The sequence below is a fragment of the Motacilla alba genome, chromosome 6 (genome assembly GCF_015832195.1).
Source record: "Motacilla alba alba isolate MOTALB_02 chromosome 6, Motacilla_alba_V1.0_pri, whole genome shotgun sequence".
NCBI lineage: Eukaryota > Metazoa > Chordata > Aves > Passeriformes > Motacillidae > Motacilla > Motacilla alba.
Window position 1 is genome coordinate 8,673,501 of NC_052021.1, and position 18,491 is coordinate 8,691,991.

Here is an 18,491-nt window from a genome sequence, read left to right on the forward strand (position 1 = left end):
TCCCAAACATTCATGTTTTCCACCAAAAGTAGTGAATAAATGGTTCAAGTAAGAAGTATATGCAGTGACTCTTTGCATAAAATGCCACTGTCATAACCACATTGAAAAAAGATATATGGACAGACAGACCTATAGAGCAGAAGGTGCAGATCAGAAAATGCCCAGTGGCATTCAAAACACAGTTGTATTTGTCTTTCCATACTGACACTGGAATTATTTAGCCAACTTCTATCATGAGTAGGATGCTGAAAAATGAAGAATAAAAAACAAGAGCAGAACCAGGTGTCAAAAGAGACAGATGATAGGATGGAAGAAGGTAACCCAGGAAGTTGTTCCTATACACTCTCATACTTGGATCATAAACCATTTTCCAATACTAGATCTAATTTCCACTGCAGAAGATTAAATTTTATTTCCCTTATATTACCAGATTGAAGGTGCATTTCCAGATCATATTTTTGTTATGTTTGTACCCAAGTTTTTCAGCCTTTACACATGGGTCATATTTTACCAAGCTTTCCTCTACATTTTCAACATTGTTTTGCATGACTTGTTCTGTTTTAAAGCATTTTGCCCAAAACTTGCTATACTGTTCCAACAAAGCCAAGCTGATGTCAAACAGAGCGAAATAATTGCCTCCCTTATCTTACAACGGATGTTTCTGGTGTCATATCTGAGGACTACATTTGCTAACTCAGCAGGACCACAACAGCACCGATTCTCATTCTGGCTTTTATCTACAAGGATTCTAACTGCCCCTGAAGATGCTCACCACCTATACCTCATTTTGTAGCCACAAGCAAAAACACTTCTCTATATTAAATCTCACCAGGCAGAGTGCTTCAAATTCATGTAAAACAACCGAAACTACAACAAGGTGTTTTTAACAGTCTGGTAATAATTAATAGTTTCTATAAAGTCAGAATTAGGGAACTAAGTAAAAACATTACACCCCCATTTTTCAGGTAATCACCTCTCACTTTATCTTCTGCTATATCTAAAATTTTTTATTACTTTTCATGATCCCTGGTATGAGTAATTTTGCAACACAGCCTTATTTTATAATCCCTTACTTTGTTACTCCTTTACACTCTTCCCTAGACCTTTTCTTAAATCACTTTTTCTTTAGAATTCATCTGTGCTTTCAGGTTCTGTGAAGATGACCCACTGTCACCATAAGAGTACCTTGTTATGCCGTCATCTTCAGAGAATCCCACAGTTCTTTAGCCACCCTTTACTTACTGTGTTATCTTTCCAAAAGCATTACTAGTTTCCCAAAGCTGTGAAGTTGGACAATCTTTTGATGTCCATTTTCCCCATGGTCCTTTTCCCACCTCCCCTCTTCTCCAAATGTTCATGTTACCATGTCATGATCACTTTCACACCAATTATCTTCTGGCCTCCTTAGCCCATTCTTCCTCGGCCATAATGAAATCTGAACTGATGGCTGCCTTAACATTTTAAACATGTACAGACAACGTCAATCAAAGGAAATTTGTGAAGCTCTATCTGTGTCCAAACCCTATTTTCTCCACTGCAAGGAAATTAAAAATCTTCCTTTATTTTAATTTCTTGTCTTTGGGGCATTTCAGTCCCCATCCTCAGGAAAAAACAAAAACAAAAAACAAAATCAAACAAAAAACCCCCAAACAACAAAAAAATCCAATTTTCCTCAATGTCTTCTGCATATTTCCAGGCAAAAGTTTGTCCCTCACCTCTTCTCAGCTTCAGAATAGGTACAGATTTTTTTTGACATGTAACACTACATTGCCTTTTTTTATCCCTACCTGCCCTTCACAAAAAGTGTTCTCCTATATCAACAAGTAGTCTTGTGCTTTGCCAGACCATGTCTTACAGCTTTTGATTAAACTACTGAATAAAAAAGAAGTTAAAAAATAAATTAAAGAAATTATGTCTTAATAGTGAAACAACTGATTTGAATTATCTGCTGAATTCTGTACCATTCCACTTCCAGGAAGAGTAGTTCATTGCTTTTTGTACTGATTTACATGTAAAAATAGTGAATGTTTAGAAACTTGGAATTAGAATTACATATATTGATATGCGGGAATAAAATACAGTGTTTAATTTTATTATAATTTAGTTCAATATTCCAGTTTTCCAGAATAATTTATCTTTTCTTTACCCTTGAAATGGAGACAATTTTAAAACCATGAAATGTCCCACAAAAAGGGAAATAGGGTTTCCAACTCTTTTTATACTCCCAGACCTACTGCTGCTGCTAATAAAGAAGCAGACCTAAGATCCTGGAGCACTGCTCCTGGTACAACATCATCCAAATTCAGTTTCTAGTATTGCTCTTGTACCTCTCCCACAGACACATGCCCTGGGCAAGGCACAGCATTTCATCAGAAAAGGCAGAAAAAGAGAAGGGGAGAATGAAAAATGTCATGAGGAGCCAACAGAGATGCTTAATGTCAGGTATGAAAGAGAAAAAAAAAGCAAGAGAAAAAACAAAAATAATAAAGAAAACTAGGGAAAAAAACATTAAATAAACATCCAAAAAACAGGGGCCACCTGTAACTGCGCCAGTCTTGCCAAAAGAAGCAGCAGCACATGTCTATCAAAGCTGGTGGGTCGCTCCAACCATCAAAGGTATAAACAGCAAAGGTTCAAGCAGAACGCCAGATATGTTCTAACAGATCTTCCAAAACTGCAGCTCATTGACAACTCCCCACACAGGCAAAGATAATAAAGTGTTTTGGACTATTCTGGAGACACAGCTAAGCATGTAGTAGTCATCATTTGGAAGAGTTTGCTTTTATACAGATTTATAAAAGAATCACAAGCGTTCTGGCTTTTAGAAAGCTACCTGGCATGTTTAACCCAGAATTTAGGGTGAATCACTATCTAAATGAAAGCAAGAGATGATTTAGCATTTCTCAATGAATTAAAAAAAAAAGTGCCGACGAATAAATATAAATCAAAAAGAGGATGGGTAGTAAGAAATACTTTTCTGTTTCTTCCCTTCTAATCTCCACTACTTTTGACAGCTATTGCAATATTGAAACATAACCAGTTTGAAACCAGAAAAGTGGACAACAAATATATATATTTTTAAGTGGTAAGGTTTTTTTATCACTTTGGCTACAAAGAGGACATATGAGGACATGATACCGCCTGAAAAGATCCGTCCTTGTGTATTCTCTTACCCTAGAAAACCTGCCAGGTAATGGTTCAGCCTTCCAACCCCACACAATAAATTTAACTCCCAATAAACCAGCCTTTTTCTAAAGATGACCAAGTCCTTTCTCACCAGCAATGGCATCCAAACTGAACAGATACTTCAGCACAGACCTGGGTTATTGAAAACTAGCAAACAGGATTTAATCAGTACAGCTGTTTGTTCATTTGCTGTGTAATTACCAGCCATATAGATTTAAAGTTAGCTCATCCAAAGCTCAGTGGTCTTACTTATCCAACAAAATTTAAGTGATGAAATTTGTTCTACCTCCAAAACTTCTACTCTACCACATGAGAAGGCACACAAGGGAAAAAAAATAACCAAAGATAATTTTTTATCAGATGGTCAGTGCAAAGAGAGTAAAGTATATTTAATTAAATTACGAAGGCAATAAAATCTCACATTGAAATAATATCATGCTATATAGTCATGCTTCCTATAGCAAAGTAAGTCCACGTTTCAGGTCCTCATTGGCTTGATGAGAAGTGGGAGACAGAGCACACTGTGAGGTGCTCTGGGACAGAGCTCAGTAGCCCAAGCTGTCCAAAGCTCTTCATTGGTTCCCTGAAGTGCAAAAGGCCTGAAAAGCCTGTTTACAATCCAGTGCTCTTCATACAAGGAACCTCCATGGAAAAAATGTCCCTGTGTTCTCCTCCTGCTACTGCGCTCCCCTTCAATCAGTCAGCCCTACACCTCTCTTCCCTTGCAATGGGATCATTAGGTCACAGGGTGAACAGGGAAGTGTAGGGTCCTCCATCTGCCCAGGAGAAAAAAAGACTGGCTAAGGTTTTGGTCCATTTGCATAACAGACTTCTACTCTCATGGAAACACATCAAAAAGAGCTGATTTGACTGTTGGGAATTAAAAGTTAATTCCATTCCGCAAATCACAGTAAGAATCAGCATCATCTTTTCCATCAAATATTCATGCACTTCCCACTATCGCTAATTGGAAACATGTACATGGAAAGCTTAATCAGTCTGTCCTCTTGCTAGCATAGGGGGATGCACACTTCAGTAAGAAGCAAGCCCTAAGGAACCTCCAAATTTCTACAGATACATCCATGGAGATGCTCGATGCACCTTCTTCTCACAGTAGCTTTAATCACACACACAAATTCCAACAATTCTGTTAAAGAAAGGACAGCCAAGACATTTCTTCTTCCTTTTGCCTGCAAAGACTTCTCTAAAGTTTTGTGAGTCTGAAAAGCTTCTCTGTCTGTTTGGACTGAATTGCATTTTGACCTATTTAAAAATTATGTGCACTGATATTTTTCACTAGAAATTTATACTCTAAATTCACATGCTGCTCTCATAGCTTCCCTGCCCAGTCTTTAGCCACAAAGGAGAAAAAACCAAAAGCTTCCAAAAAGAGAAGCGGAATTGACGCCCTGTGTGATTTGTTTGTGTGTGTACAAGTGTGCACACATGCTGAAGGCTTTCATCACAATGTTTCAGATTCAGGCTTCGTGAAGTGAATTTTAACATCTGAACAATAACAGAAGTGGTAAAAAATTCACAAACACTCCCTCTCTATAAATGTTTAGGGAAACATGCACTGTATTATCTTTATGTGAATATAAACACTAGCTCTCTGGGCATCTTGCTGATGTTTTGTAGTGGGTCATTACAGCAGCTGACAAACCAGGAGGTACTTAAATGTAAAAAGGACTAGAAAGAATTTATAAAGCCTTTACAAGCAGGGATTTCACTCGGTTTCCCTAACCCCTATTTAATTACAGAGCCTGTCTAATGCCATACAATACAATTTATAGCTACTATTAAAAGTTGCCTATCCAAAATTATTAGCTAGGTGCAAAGAAAGGAGGGAGAAATTAACAAAGGAATTGGCTATTAAATTAGAGGCTATGCGTTTATAATATAAAAATAAGAGAGCAAACACTGTTCTTTTTAAATTATATATTTTGATATCTTTAAATAAATCATTATTAAAATAAGGAATTTATAAAACACTGCCATTTATCAGTGATTTACAAGTTACTATATATGATGCAACATTTCATTGTTTTTGAAATAAGAATCTGAACCGATTCCCATTAGGGCATCATGGCATTAAGGTAAAATAAATAATCATTGTACCAGGACAGGATCCCATTTGCTGCAGAGAGAAATGTTACACTTTGAATTTAAGTTATTCTGGATGTTGGCCAATACACCAACACAGTTCTGCACTAGAGAAAGCCTGTGTGTCATGTAAATGCATATTTGAATGGACTAAGCTTGCAAGGACTCTTTCCTCTCCTGGCATGTGTGCAGGCTTTCACAGCAGTGAAGGGTGAGCTTCTGCCAGAGAGATTCCAGTGTTTGAGATTTCTTTTGAGATATTCTCTGCTTCCTAAATAGCTAATGAAATAGTGTCAGCAGGAAGGTAAAAGAAAGTCTCTCCCAGCTGCTCTGAGGTATATTGGAAGCTTTATCTTGATCTCTGGTGTTCAACCTATGCCAATTGAACTAAGACAGACAAGCAATGACACCACAGAGTTTGAACTTTGTGCCATTCAAAAAGCAAAAATGCTACGTGTATGCTCAGTTTGGTGTGACAAAACATACGAAACAGAAGATGGTGATGAGAGAATGTAGCAAGCTGTGTTTTCTCTTTTGACTTTCTTACCTCATTTACATAGACCCAGTGACTATCCTTTGATGCAAGGTTGGTTTCCACAGCCTACAAAAATAAAAAGAAACATAATAATAAAAATAAATAAAACATGGAAAATATATTCCAGAAAGAAATTATATAAAAATATGCTATAAAGCTCATTTTGATTGTTTTCATTGCTACTGATATTGTTTCTGCAGAGTTCTTCTAATCTCTTCCTCTGCTGCTTCATGGAACAGTAACTAATTGGAGATAGCCACTCTTCTCTGACTTCAGTTCCTAAACCAAAGCACCCTGACTGTGTCCATGCACCACAGCAGCACACTGGGGCAGGGTGGTACATCAGCATAAGGGATCCTCTGATGAATAACTGCACAGAACATGCAGTTCAGGAGATCTAACTTCTCCATAATATATCTAATGCATCCTCCTCAGCTGGGTTTCTTTTCAATATGCCTCCCAAAATATATTGTCTCTGGCTCATTACACATCTGATAGTTTATCCGTTAACTAACCTAGTTAATTAGAAACATGACAGTGAGATGCTCAAGTGAAGTTCACACAGGTATATGAGAGTTCATCCTCTCCTCATATTTACATAAGGCTCAAGACAAAGTTATTATCTGCATGGTCACGTTATCGTCTTCCTGGTATGAATTTGGATAATCACTATCTATTATAAAGAAACATCCCATCTCAGCAGTTTGCATATTTATCCATACATGTATAACCCGCTGGGAAGCTAAAAGTGGAGAAGATTGCACTGCTAGTACTGAGAGAGAACCTCAGTTGAAGGATCTCGCAATAAACACAAGAAGTTCCTAAGTGTCCCCTTTGTTTGACAGAGATAAGCTCACTTCAAGACACTTAATAGTCTAATAAAGTGATAGCAAGCATGGAGAGATGTACATACACTGCCAGTGATATTGTTAATGTCCTGCTTAATACATGGTTAAACAATTACTGCAGTGTGTTCATCTCTCCTAATAAAACAATGCACACATGTATTTCAGGAGGCAGAGGCAGTTCATTACATAGTTTTGAATGTTCCTGCCTTCAACCACTTCTTTCTTCTGTGCCAGTGTGATCCCATTTATTGAACAGATATTCTTATCTCTCCGTTATAAACGGCCCTATGAATCACTGAAATGAACCCAGTTTAAAGAAAAAAACCGCAAACAAATACAAATGAACAAAATACTTCCAGTTACTGGTTTTTAACCTGGATAATTTCCACAGTATGTCAAAAAAAGACTGCAGTGGTACTCAGAGGCTCTGTAGACTGTAGCACTGGGCTGAGCAGGAACATCATCAACCACCTTCCTCTTCAGAACGCATTTGCATAATAAGCCTCTCAGATATTTAGTGTCAGATGGGATGAATCACCTTCTCTTATGACACTGACTACAGATGACTGGCTTAGAATAAATGCCCACGACTTCTAAGGCTGCAGTGGAATGACAAGAGATCCACCCTTGATATAGGCTAAGGGATATCTGACTCCTTCAAAAATATGAGGTAAAACTTCACTAAGTAACCAACACCAGCATCTTTAACATTACTCTTAGCTTACACTGTGTCCTTAAAAAAGGTAGAAATCACTTGCCTAAGTAACTGTGTTTTAAAATTTTGCTCATTTGTGTAGCCCACACAACCACAAGAGAAAATTGTGGGCAACACACATACCTCCATTTATTCCTCATGTTCCCAAGCTGAAATACCCATTTAAAGAGTCAAAAATCCCAAGAGAAACTGCAAACTCATTGAAAGAGGAAAATCAACACAGACAGAACACAGTAATTCTCTTCATCATGAAGAGCATTATCCCCTTGGGAATTGCCCCCCTTGCATTTCTTTTAAGCCAGGAGGAGCATTAAGCTGACCTCCTGAGGAGCAGCAGCTCTTAGGACAGATAGCAGTGATGAACAGGAGGGCAAAAATGTGTACATTTTCTCCCTATTCACCTCCCAAATATATCCAGACAAAGCCAAAGTAGCCAGGTGCTGTAACAGACAGAGAAAGAGCAAAGTGCTGCTAGCATTAGCAAAGCAGAATAAAATAATGCTCAGGTGCAGAGTTATTGCACTGGCTACATTTAGTGATTCATCTGCAACAGTGAGCAATTTGTATGAATAAATGCTCAGTCTGGGGAGACGCAAGAGCCAGGGAATTTGAAATGAATTATCGTATCTCATTCTTCTGGGTTCACATATCTGGGCCAAAGTTTTTAAAATGAGGTGCCTAAATTTAGACTGTTAAAGAGTTTATCTTTAGTCATCAGAGTGCCAGACCACTCAGCGCTCCTCCTACAGAGCCAGTGGCTCTGCATTCTAATAGCTTGAAATGTATTTAGAAACATCACCGTAGGTAGTCAAGTCTAAATGGCTCTAAATATCTTCTGTTCAGAACTGCAACACATAGCCTGAACTGCTACTCCAAACGAAAACATGCTGGGAGGGAGCTGAAACTTCCTGCATATTTTGTACCATATTTGCAGACTTGCAATCCAAAGAAATCTTTTTAAAAACCCTATTGAAAAAGAGCTTTCAGGTTTCAACTTTCTGATATCGCCAGTCTATTGCCAGAGGCTCATGAAAGTTAAGCAGTGTGAAAAGCAGGGTCCTGGAGACCTGTGTTATCATAAGGAAATTTATTGAGAATTCTCAAAGTAAGAAAGAATTTAATGTTCCTAACTTAGTGAGGTTTCTTTACTTTAAAGAGAAAAAAGATACTTGGGAAATTATAGTCACCCATTTTTAATTATTCAAGCTGTTCAGGATCTTGCCAATTGCTTGAGATTGTGATCATTCATTCAAAAATAAAACAAATTGTCTATGAAACATCCTTGAAGGACCTATTCCATCCTACTTGATAAATGTACCCTATATAAAGAAAGTAGGCTATGAATTTGTGATATCACTGTGGCTGAGTAAATGGGTCGCCACCTATTGGGAAAGGATTTACAGGTTAAACTATGCTATAGTTTTGTATGTAAAAATCATTAATATAGGTGTAAAATGTCCTAGTTCTTTTTATACTTCTTATGTAGATGGGGGTCTAGGTGAGACTCAGGAGTAGTGCTTCAAAACACTTCTATCAAATAGAAAATCTGCTGTTGAGATAAACAGCACAATGGAAATTAGAGAGCATCCATCTTTCATTTGTTTCATCTCAAATAAATTCTAAAAATTTGGGAAATAAAAAAGAGTTATATTTGAGACTGTGCCCTTCTTCCTCCCCAGCTACCTTCCAAGAGCCAAATGTAAAATGCAGAACCTGAACAAGAGAATTGTAATTCACTCAGTGGCCCACTACAAGCGACAACACATAAACGATACTATCAGAATACTATCAGAATCAGGCCAGAACAAGAAGATGGGAAGGGGAGCAGGGAATGCAGGAAACCATTTAATTTCTCACTAGTAAGCATTTGCAATAGAAACAAAAAAGCAAGAAACTGAAAATCAAAATACAAGCATTGAGATTTCAGATCTCACAGCAACACTGATAAAAGGGTAAGAAGCTTCAAGACAAATAATCAAAGATTGTTTCAGATACGTAGTTTTGTTTACTTTTAAATGTATAACTTAAAATAATTTACTGGCAATAATCCATGACAACATTTTTTTTATTGGAATACAGTGAAATACAAATATTTACATTGCCTTTATGAAAAAGTAACTTGGTTCATTATTTTACATAATGGCAGTTGCAGGATTAAAGAAGTTAGGAAAGTAAGCAACAAATACTGCTATGTTCAGAAATAATTCTGCTGAGGGGGAAAAAAAAAAGAAACAGAAACAATCCTTTCTCAACCTTCTCAAAAAGTCTAAAACTGAAAACCTCTCCAAGCATATAATGGCTGGCCAGTAATAGGGAAGGCTCTTTACCTCAATACCTGTCTGCTTTGCCAGGGTCAGCACCTTGCTGTTAACAGCAAAAAGCAGGCTGCACAGAAAGGGATGCAGGCATGAGTGGCTGGACACAACTGAGAGGAGACACTGGGTGTTCAAACAGACCTGGGCAGGCTGTGTTCCAGTGACAGCAGGATGTGCTGAAGAGTTCAGAATGACATGCAGCAGCGTTACAGTTACAAACCTGTTGTATCCTCCCTGTGCACCCAGGGGAACAAGCAGTAGGAATGTCTGGAAGCCCTGCAACCAGCCCTTGGATCCTAGAAGGAAATGTCTTGCAGATGGCAAACACAGATGTTCCTGTTGTGTTTCAATTTTTGGAAACAAAGGTTACCACCCTGAAATCCATGATATAAAAGAACCACCAGACTGTTTTGCTAGGGGGGATACCAAAGTAGCAAAAGTTATTACTTGCACATCCTGTAACTTAATGGTGAGGATAGAGAGCATCATTTCTTTCCACAATGAAAAACCAAAGCAGAGGGCAAACTGGGGAGTTCACAGAAAATAATTTGAAAATGGTGTCCTAAGAGACACTGGAAGAACTCGAAACCAAATCTCTTGCAAACTGCTATGGTTTAGCCCCAGCCAGCAACTAAGTACCATGCAGCATCTTGCTCACCTCCCTCACCTCTCCCAGTGGAATAGGGAATAGAATCAGGAAAAAAAAAAAAAAAAAAAAAAAGGTAAAACCTGTGGGTTGAGATAAGAGCAGTTTAATAACAACAACAAAAAAAAAATCTTTGAAAAATAACTGTAATGAAAAAGGACAGAACAAAAAGACAGAGAAAAATAAGCCCCAGAATGACAATGATGCACACTACAGCTCCTCCCCACCTGCTGACCAATGCCCAACCCTTTCCTGAGCAGCCACCAGTGCTCCCAGCCAACTCTCCCCAGTTTATATATGGGCATGATGCTCTATGTGGCGCAATGTGCCTTTGGCTACTTTGGATCCATGTCCTGGCCATGCTCCCTCCTGGCTCCTCATGTACCTTCTCAGTGGCAGAGCATGGAAACTGAAAAGTCTTTGATTTGGAGTGAGTGCCCCTTAGCAACAACTACAACATCAGAGTGTGAGCAGCATTGCTCTCACAGTGAATACAAAACACACTGAACAGCTACTAGGAAGAAAAATTAACTCTATCCCAGCTGAAAGCAGGGCACGAAGAGATAACTAATTACAGTTGTCATCAGGGAGCAGATGCACCTGCATTGCAGTGAGTGCTCCGGGTCACCCATCGTCCCTCAACCACAGCTCCGGGTTTCAGTCTCTGTTAGAAATCTCCTCCTCCACAGCTGCATTCCCACTGCAGACATCCCCCTGCAGACCCCTACCATGCAGACAGATCATGGCCACCCCCAGAGTGCCTGTGTGAATGAAACTTCCCTGTCGGAGCATCGAGGACCCCTGTGGCTGTCACACTCGCAGCTCCTGAGGGACCAGCTGAGGGACACAGGCCCCTTCACACCTGCACCCCTGCACTCACACAGACCAGGTTTCCTTACTGCCTCAATCCCAGGTTTCCCACGGTAGTGTCTCAGATATCCCAAACCTTAAAATAATTTAATCTTGGAATTAACAAAATAACAACAGCTTGAGCTTGTGCATCTGAGGAGAGACCACAAACGATGGAACCCCTGAGTTTTATCCCCTCACAGTGTAAAGAAGAGGAATTCTGGGGGTCACTAGCTTCTGCCATGTCCCTCAGCTGGCCAGGCCACAAGTCCCTGGGCTCCTTGTTGTGCCAAGAGTTGTTAGTTCAGGGCCTCTGGTCTCTGGCTCCCACACCACATGTCTCCCTCAGCACTGGGTTTTGAGAGCAAAACCCAGGCACAGAACTGCTGGCCATGGAGTATCTGAGAAAACAGCCTACAGAAGAGCTGAGTTCCTCCTAGAGAACAGAATGACAATGTCAGATAAACCCATTCTTTACTTTTTAAACTTATTTTTAATTATTATTCATCAAGAAGCTGAGCAAAGGAGGGCTTGAAGAAGTAGTCATGGCTAAATCTCAGCTCTTTGCAAATCTTTCATAAGGGACCAGTCTCATTAATTCATTACCTGCTCAATTTACATTTACCCCTGAAAAGGTTTCAAAAGAAAATTGTTTCCAGCTCTTGTCCCAAGTAAGTTTGCTTCCAAAAGAAGCTTTTTTTTTCTTTCCCTTTTCCCTTCACATCTTTGGATAAATTATTTGTCTACTGTGTTTTCTTTCCCCCATCCACTAAGAGTAAGAAAAAATTTTTAGAACCATTTTGAAATCTACAGTAGTAAAACTGCAGTACAGGAGGAAAAAAAAGTCACTGTCTTCTGTATATAATTTTGTAACCTGATTCAAACTTAGGTCCAGCTGCTGGGTTTCATTGCAGGAGATATATTTGGATTTTTAAAAATAGTTTTGTTCTTGATTTAAATGTCTGGGAAAACATCCTGAGAATCAGGAAACTGGTTTTGATCCCAAAGAAGAGCTACAGACCAAGTTTCCACTGCAATACAACTGACAGTAATTAATTGGACAATATCAAAGTGCACCTGTTTATCTGAGAAGCTTTGTGGATGTCCTGGATACAAATAAGTTACGATAGCAGATATAAAAAAGTCAATTTGGGTAGAACAGATGGGTTCATTCTATATCCCCTAGATACCCAACTTATATTTAGAAAACTCTTCAATTAAAATAGTGCAGTTCTTGTCCAGGTGTGACTTGCATAGGTAATAGCACTTCACAGAAAAACAGTTTCTCTGTACCAGTGACTGAGATTTTTGTACTTCCCTAGAACCTTCCTTCCTTTTTATTTTAAATAAATACCTCTTGGCTCAGTATCTCCAGAGGAGCATTATTAGATCAAAAATAAAGTAAGCATTACTAGCCACAATAAATAAATTATTTATATAAATATTATAATTTTATAGCATACTAAAGAGTGTTCCAAACTGATACTATTTCTCAAGTTTAATTGTTAATGGTACCAGTAGAACAGAAGTTAAAACAAAAATTTCCAGTATAACATGCCAACCCTAGATAAAACTTTATAAAACTAAAATAATTCAGACTAAGAATCTTAAAAACTCAGTTGCAGTAAACTGGGTCAAGCCTGTAGGTTTATTTTTTATTACTTAAGACAGGCTAACTAAAATTTCTAAATATTATTTCAAAGTGGGATATGAAAATTTTTCTTCTCTAAACAGTAAAATGTGAATTTCAAGAGTTTCCATGATGTATTTTTGCAGACAGAAAATTCACTGAAACTGTCCCTTTCTAACTGAACCTCATTTTCCAACAATTTGAGGTTTTACTAAAAAAAGTGTTGCCAGAAATTCCATATTCTTCCTTTCTTCTGAACTTATTCCCAGAACTGTGTATGTACATGTTTCTTCCAAAGCACTGAGGGGGCTCACCTGTGTTTCCCTGATCATCACACTGATGGAATGATGGAATTCCCTTTATCACACCTACACCAGAAGCTGCCAGTTCTGACTGCTAGTACATAGGAACTTCCTACAAGCCATTAATCAACCACAAGCACAGCATGCCTTTAGCACCCACATTTTTTGGTATTTCTCTAAGTGTATAACTTCATTCTTGGTCTACACTCTATAAAAACATTACTGATGGCCCTCTCTCAGCAGGGATCTTTTTTCAAGTTATGCACTGTAACATTAAAACATAAAGCCTGATACTTCTGCAGAAGTGGACTGCTGAGAAAAGCTGTTCTAACCTCCACGGTCCTGATGAAGCACAAGTAATAACTGAAAGGCTATCAGGAGATCTGGTGGCATTTTAACCATTCCAGGCTCCTCCATTAATATAAGCCTATAAACCAGGCATGTTCAGCCTGAATCTCCCACAAAAGAGAGGCCAAATCGGTCATGGAGATCTCTACACTCTCATTAGTCTGAGTCAGCTCCCCATAAACTCTGTAATATTTCATTTATGTTCTGTCCAAACGATATGCAAAGGTCCTGTCTTGACCTCTGTCTGAGCTCCTTCACAAGATAAACAACTCAGCCTAATGGGGTGGGGAAGAAATAAAAAAAAAAAAAAAAAAAAAAAAAAAAAAAAGGGGTAGGAAGAAGGAAGAGGAAAAAAAAAAGGAAAAAGACTAAAAAAATAAAATACATCTCTGAGCAAACTCCCAAATACTATTCACAACTGAATCCCATTTTTGGTTGCTAACAAGGGATTTCACACAAAGAACAGTAAATTTGACCCAAACCTTCACCTGCTTTTAGCACAGACCCCTGGAGTTGATGAATGCTAATTAGAAGGTGTACCTGACAGTTTGCATTTATAAATATAATTTGATAACAACTCAAACCAAAATATACAATTTAAACTAGTGCACTGCACTAGTTGCCTGTTACCTAGGTCACAGTTGATCAAAAAAAAATACACTGAAGGATATCTCCACAAAAGGTAAATGTTAATCAAGAGAAATACTGGAGATGAAGAAAACTATTGGAAGATTGTGAGAAGACTGCTGAAACTTCCCCGAGCTGCACAGCTGTATTGTTCTTGAATAACTACTGTAATATATGTGGCACTGCCTATCGTTTTAGCCTTAATCATTTCGATGTAATTCACTGGGATTTCTGTTTAATCTGATTCCCATTTCATACGTAATGCTTATTACAGTCAATCTCCACTGCCATTCCATTTAGTGCCCATTCCACTGAACGATGCATGAAAACACTGCACATGGAACTCTTCCAAAAGCATTCAGTAAGAATGTACTCTTCAAAGCTCAAATGTCACACAGTGTTTATAAACATGGTAACTGCTGACCATTTAACTACATGGCACAGTAGTGACACTGGATAATTGCACAGCTGTCAGAAAGCAACATTTCTGTAAAGACATGAATCTAATGGTAACTAAGGAACAAAACCTCCCAGAAATATGGTACTTAAAATTTTACCACAGCTACATGCCAAGTTGAATTTGAAGAACCAATCAATCCTTTCAAAAGAATAACTAAATTTTGCTCACTTTGACACCGCCTTTTTTTTTGAAAATAATAGGTTTGTACATCTATATTCAATTAAAAAGCCTTCTGCTTTTTAGAGACATTTACAAAGAATTTTGTAATGTTTTGATGAGAAGTGTACACATGAGTCACACTCCAAAGAATAAACCAAAATTCATCAGAACTTCCCAGCACGTGAAAGTTGGCTTTTTTTTATTTATTTGATTCTTCATCTATCTTCCAGTAACAGAAGAAATTCTCATTGAAACAATATAGCAGTTTAAGTCTTCTGTTTGGAACACCCACAGGGGATTGACTGGACGTTGGTCTGAAGGTTGAAAATGCTTTTTCAGGCACAGACCCTGTCAAAGAAACCCTTTTTTCAGCATGGAGGATTGCTCTGGGTCCTCATAATAGGCACCATTCCACATCAGGGTACAACACTTTACGTGCATACCACCAGTCCCCTTCACTGGGTTTTCTCAGCTCGGCTCAGAGCAACAGCCTAAACTCCAGCTCCAGCTTGCACGGCAAGTTCAACTATGTAGAGTTTGCACAGAGGTTTCCAGAGTCTGATCTTTTTGCAGGTATAAACAGCAGATAGTAACTATCCATTAAAGATGAAACTTCTTAACCTGACGTGCACCCAACACCAAACAGTGAAAACACAACTTACACATTCCTAATTCCCCCCTTCAAAAAGCTCATACCTTGTTCTGATAGCATGATAGCTGAAGCTCTGAGGGTCACGTACCACAAACTTTGAAATGAAAGCACCAGCTATTGCTTGAAGAGACCACATCGATTTTCAGGAACTTACAGTTTAATACTGATTTACTGACTCTATTTCAAAGTTGCCAACCACACAGCAAAGCTGTTATTTAATGTAGGTTATGGGGTCTTAAACTCTAGGAACTTGGAAAGATTTATCAATATCAAAGGTTACCCTGTCCAACATCCATATTTTCATCCATTCACATACATTCTATTTCTTCCCTTAATTTTTTTAAAAATCATGGCTGGTTTTAAAGGAAAGATGCTAAAAGTCAGACTGAAACATAATCACTTTCAAAACAGTCCTTTTCTGCCTACAGGACTCTTCTGCTCTAAATTGCAAAATAAATACATAAATAAAGCAAAGTCCTTAGAGGTCTGAGGACCTTCTTGTCTGTCACAGGGTACTTTACATGCACAAACAGTGCCACCGGCTGTGTGAGCATTAAAGAACACCTGCAAGATCACCTTAACCATCTCAAACCACAAGACTTTTGCTGGCCAGCCCTGCCAAGAGGAATCAATATTTGCTGTTCTTTACACTGCCTGAGGATACAGGCCTGCTGTGCATTTGCCAAGGGAGAATTCTCAGGATGCTGGAAGAGGAGGGAAACCCTTGGGGAGCAGCAGCAAAGGTGGTGTGGAAGAGCTCCCTCTCCCTCAGTATGTCCACAGTCTTTAAGAATTTATGCAAAGCCTTATGAGCCTATGAAGGGCACACAAAGGCAGCAGTCACCCAGCATGGTGTGCATGTACAGCTCATGCCAATGGGAAGCAGACACAAATAAATTCACTTTTATTTGCAAATTTTTCTTTCAAGCAGATGTTCAAATATTCACCACTTGGGTCCAATCCTGTGATGTTTTGCACCTATGCTTTCCCAAAGTTTGCAGAGATACACTGGAAGCCCCACGGTGATCTCATTACTGCCAGTCTGCATCAGCTCCATCTTTGGCAGCAAGAATGGTATTAAAAATATACATTACAGTAATGGGGCATGAGCAGATTTGACTGGAAAACATAATTACTTTTCCTAAAGGCTTGCACACAGTTATTCAGAAGCGTATGGCAAAGTTACTAATTTAAAAAACAAACATATTTCATCCTTGGAAAAAAATTTCTGCTTCATCTAACTAACACAAGCTCACACAGTGTTTGTAAAGTCATAGACAAATGGAGTTTTGAGACTGAACCTTTCCACACTGTCTGGGGCAACAGCTTATCTTCTGACTCAAGGGACATCTGCACACATTACAGACTATGCCTTGATTCTGCTCTTGAAACCAAGTAATTTTTAGCATTTTAAGTAGTGACATTTTCCCCCCATTGTTTCTGAGGCAGAATTTAGACAAAACACAGTTTTTTGTTAGAATTTTCATGTACTCAAGTTTCTCTACAAATCCAGAGGAGGAAAAAAAGGGAAACTAATAAGTTTCTAATTTTAAAAGATGAGCTGGTTTGACTTGTGATATACTACCCTTAGCACTGATTTCTATCATTCCATCCATGCAGGTGTGAAACGATGCACAAGGGAAATTTCTATTAAGTTTAATAAAGTATCCTACACCTCACTGACAAAAAAATAATGTCCGCTATGTGGTACATCATTTATGCAGAGGACTACCAGTATATGTTTTAAACCTCTAATGATCTGTTTAGAGAAAGGAAAACCAGTCCCCAAATTTTACAGAATGTACAGAGTTTTAATATAACAATTGTGTTTGTGACAAGTTATGACTAGAATACACATAAATTGTTTCAGTGTACATCCCATTAAAATGGATTCAAATTTCAGGCTAATGTATGGAAGCATTCTCAAGTGTTAATTTCTTTTTCTGAAGGTGAAGTGACAGCAACCTATTGTATAACCACAACAACAAACAGTACTGAACAAGGAATTTGGTATGAAATCCATCCTCATTGAGAGAAAAGCTGTGGGAGATGGAAACAAGAACCAAGCCTATCAGCTCTATTAATAAGGTTTAGGCTGTGGTAATCTTTCTCTGTTTGCAGAATCTACTTAGGCACACCAAGCCTTTGAGCAAGGCCATGCATTTGACCACATCTTACAGGTACCTTCAGCTGCAGCTGATACTCTTCTCTGCAAAGAGAAAGAGGTGCTGCAGGGAGCAAACAGACAAGCAAATAAAGAGACCTAGAGGAACTCAGCAAGCACAGAGGAAGATAAAATCCAAGGGCTGAGACATATGAGTGGTGAGGACAATAGACAGAAGATTAAAAAACATAAATGAAGAAGAGGAAAAGAGGACAGGGGAGGTAGGAAGTAACCACAAACCACATGAAGGAAAAATAAATGAAGTTGAGAAGATTGGAGATTCACACAATCCCAGGAACTGTTGAATTGCATGAGGGATAAATTGACTGGCCTGACATCAGAGAGCACAGAGGGAAGAGGTCAGCTAGCTAGGACAAGAAATACAGCCTGGAGACAGAAAAGAAATAAGAAAGAAAGAGGAAAAAGGTCTTTCTTCACTTAGGTCAGGTGTCACTGTAAAGTTAATTCTGGTAAAGTAAGAGTTATATATAGGTGAGATAGATGTACAGTGAAAATTGAAGCAGGATGCAGCTAATGAAAAGGAACAGACTGATAAGACTTGTGATAGAAAGAAATGGTCAGAAAATGCAACAACCGAAAAGTATTTTCATTAAGTGAACATTTCTTATCTGATTCTTTTAGATAATACTTCAGTGTTGGGCTTGAGGGACTAAGTCTGAAACTAATAGCAGAAAATTAAATATTAAAAAGCAAACAGGGCTTGCAGCCTCCAAAACTAGTTTTAATTTTTAAGGCTATAACAATTTTTAATGAGGATATACTAACAGTCATTTCCAAAAAAGGGCAGTGCAAGATGTAAAAACAGCAATAAGAAGAACACAAGTGTGGTGGCATTTTATTCAGAAAGGGAGTGATACTTACCCAGCAAGATAACAGACAACAAAAAATACAAAGGGATATCATGGAATCTATGTGAGGGAAGTAAAGAAAG

General features: G+C 38.4%; 1 protein-coding gene across 5 annotated transcripts in view; it reads right to left on the reverse strand.

Moving 5' to 3' along the window:
* The window catches only part of GRID1 (glutamate ionotropic receptor delta type subunit 1), a 486,075-nt gene that overhangs the window by 112,785 nt on the left and 354,799 nt on the right, over positions 1–18,491 (reverse strand). For all 5 annotated transcript variants that reach the window (XM_038140277.1, XM_038140278.1, XM_038140279.1 and 2 more), the window contains exon 5: positions 5,837–5,890. In XM_038140277.1, coding sequence (XP_037996205.1) covers positions 5,837–5,890 — 54 coding nt within the window. The remainder of the gene's footprint in view (positions 1–5,836; positions 5,891–18,491) is intronic.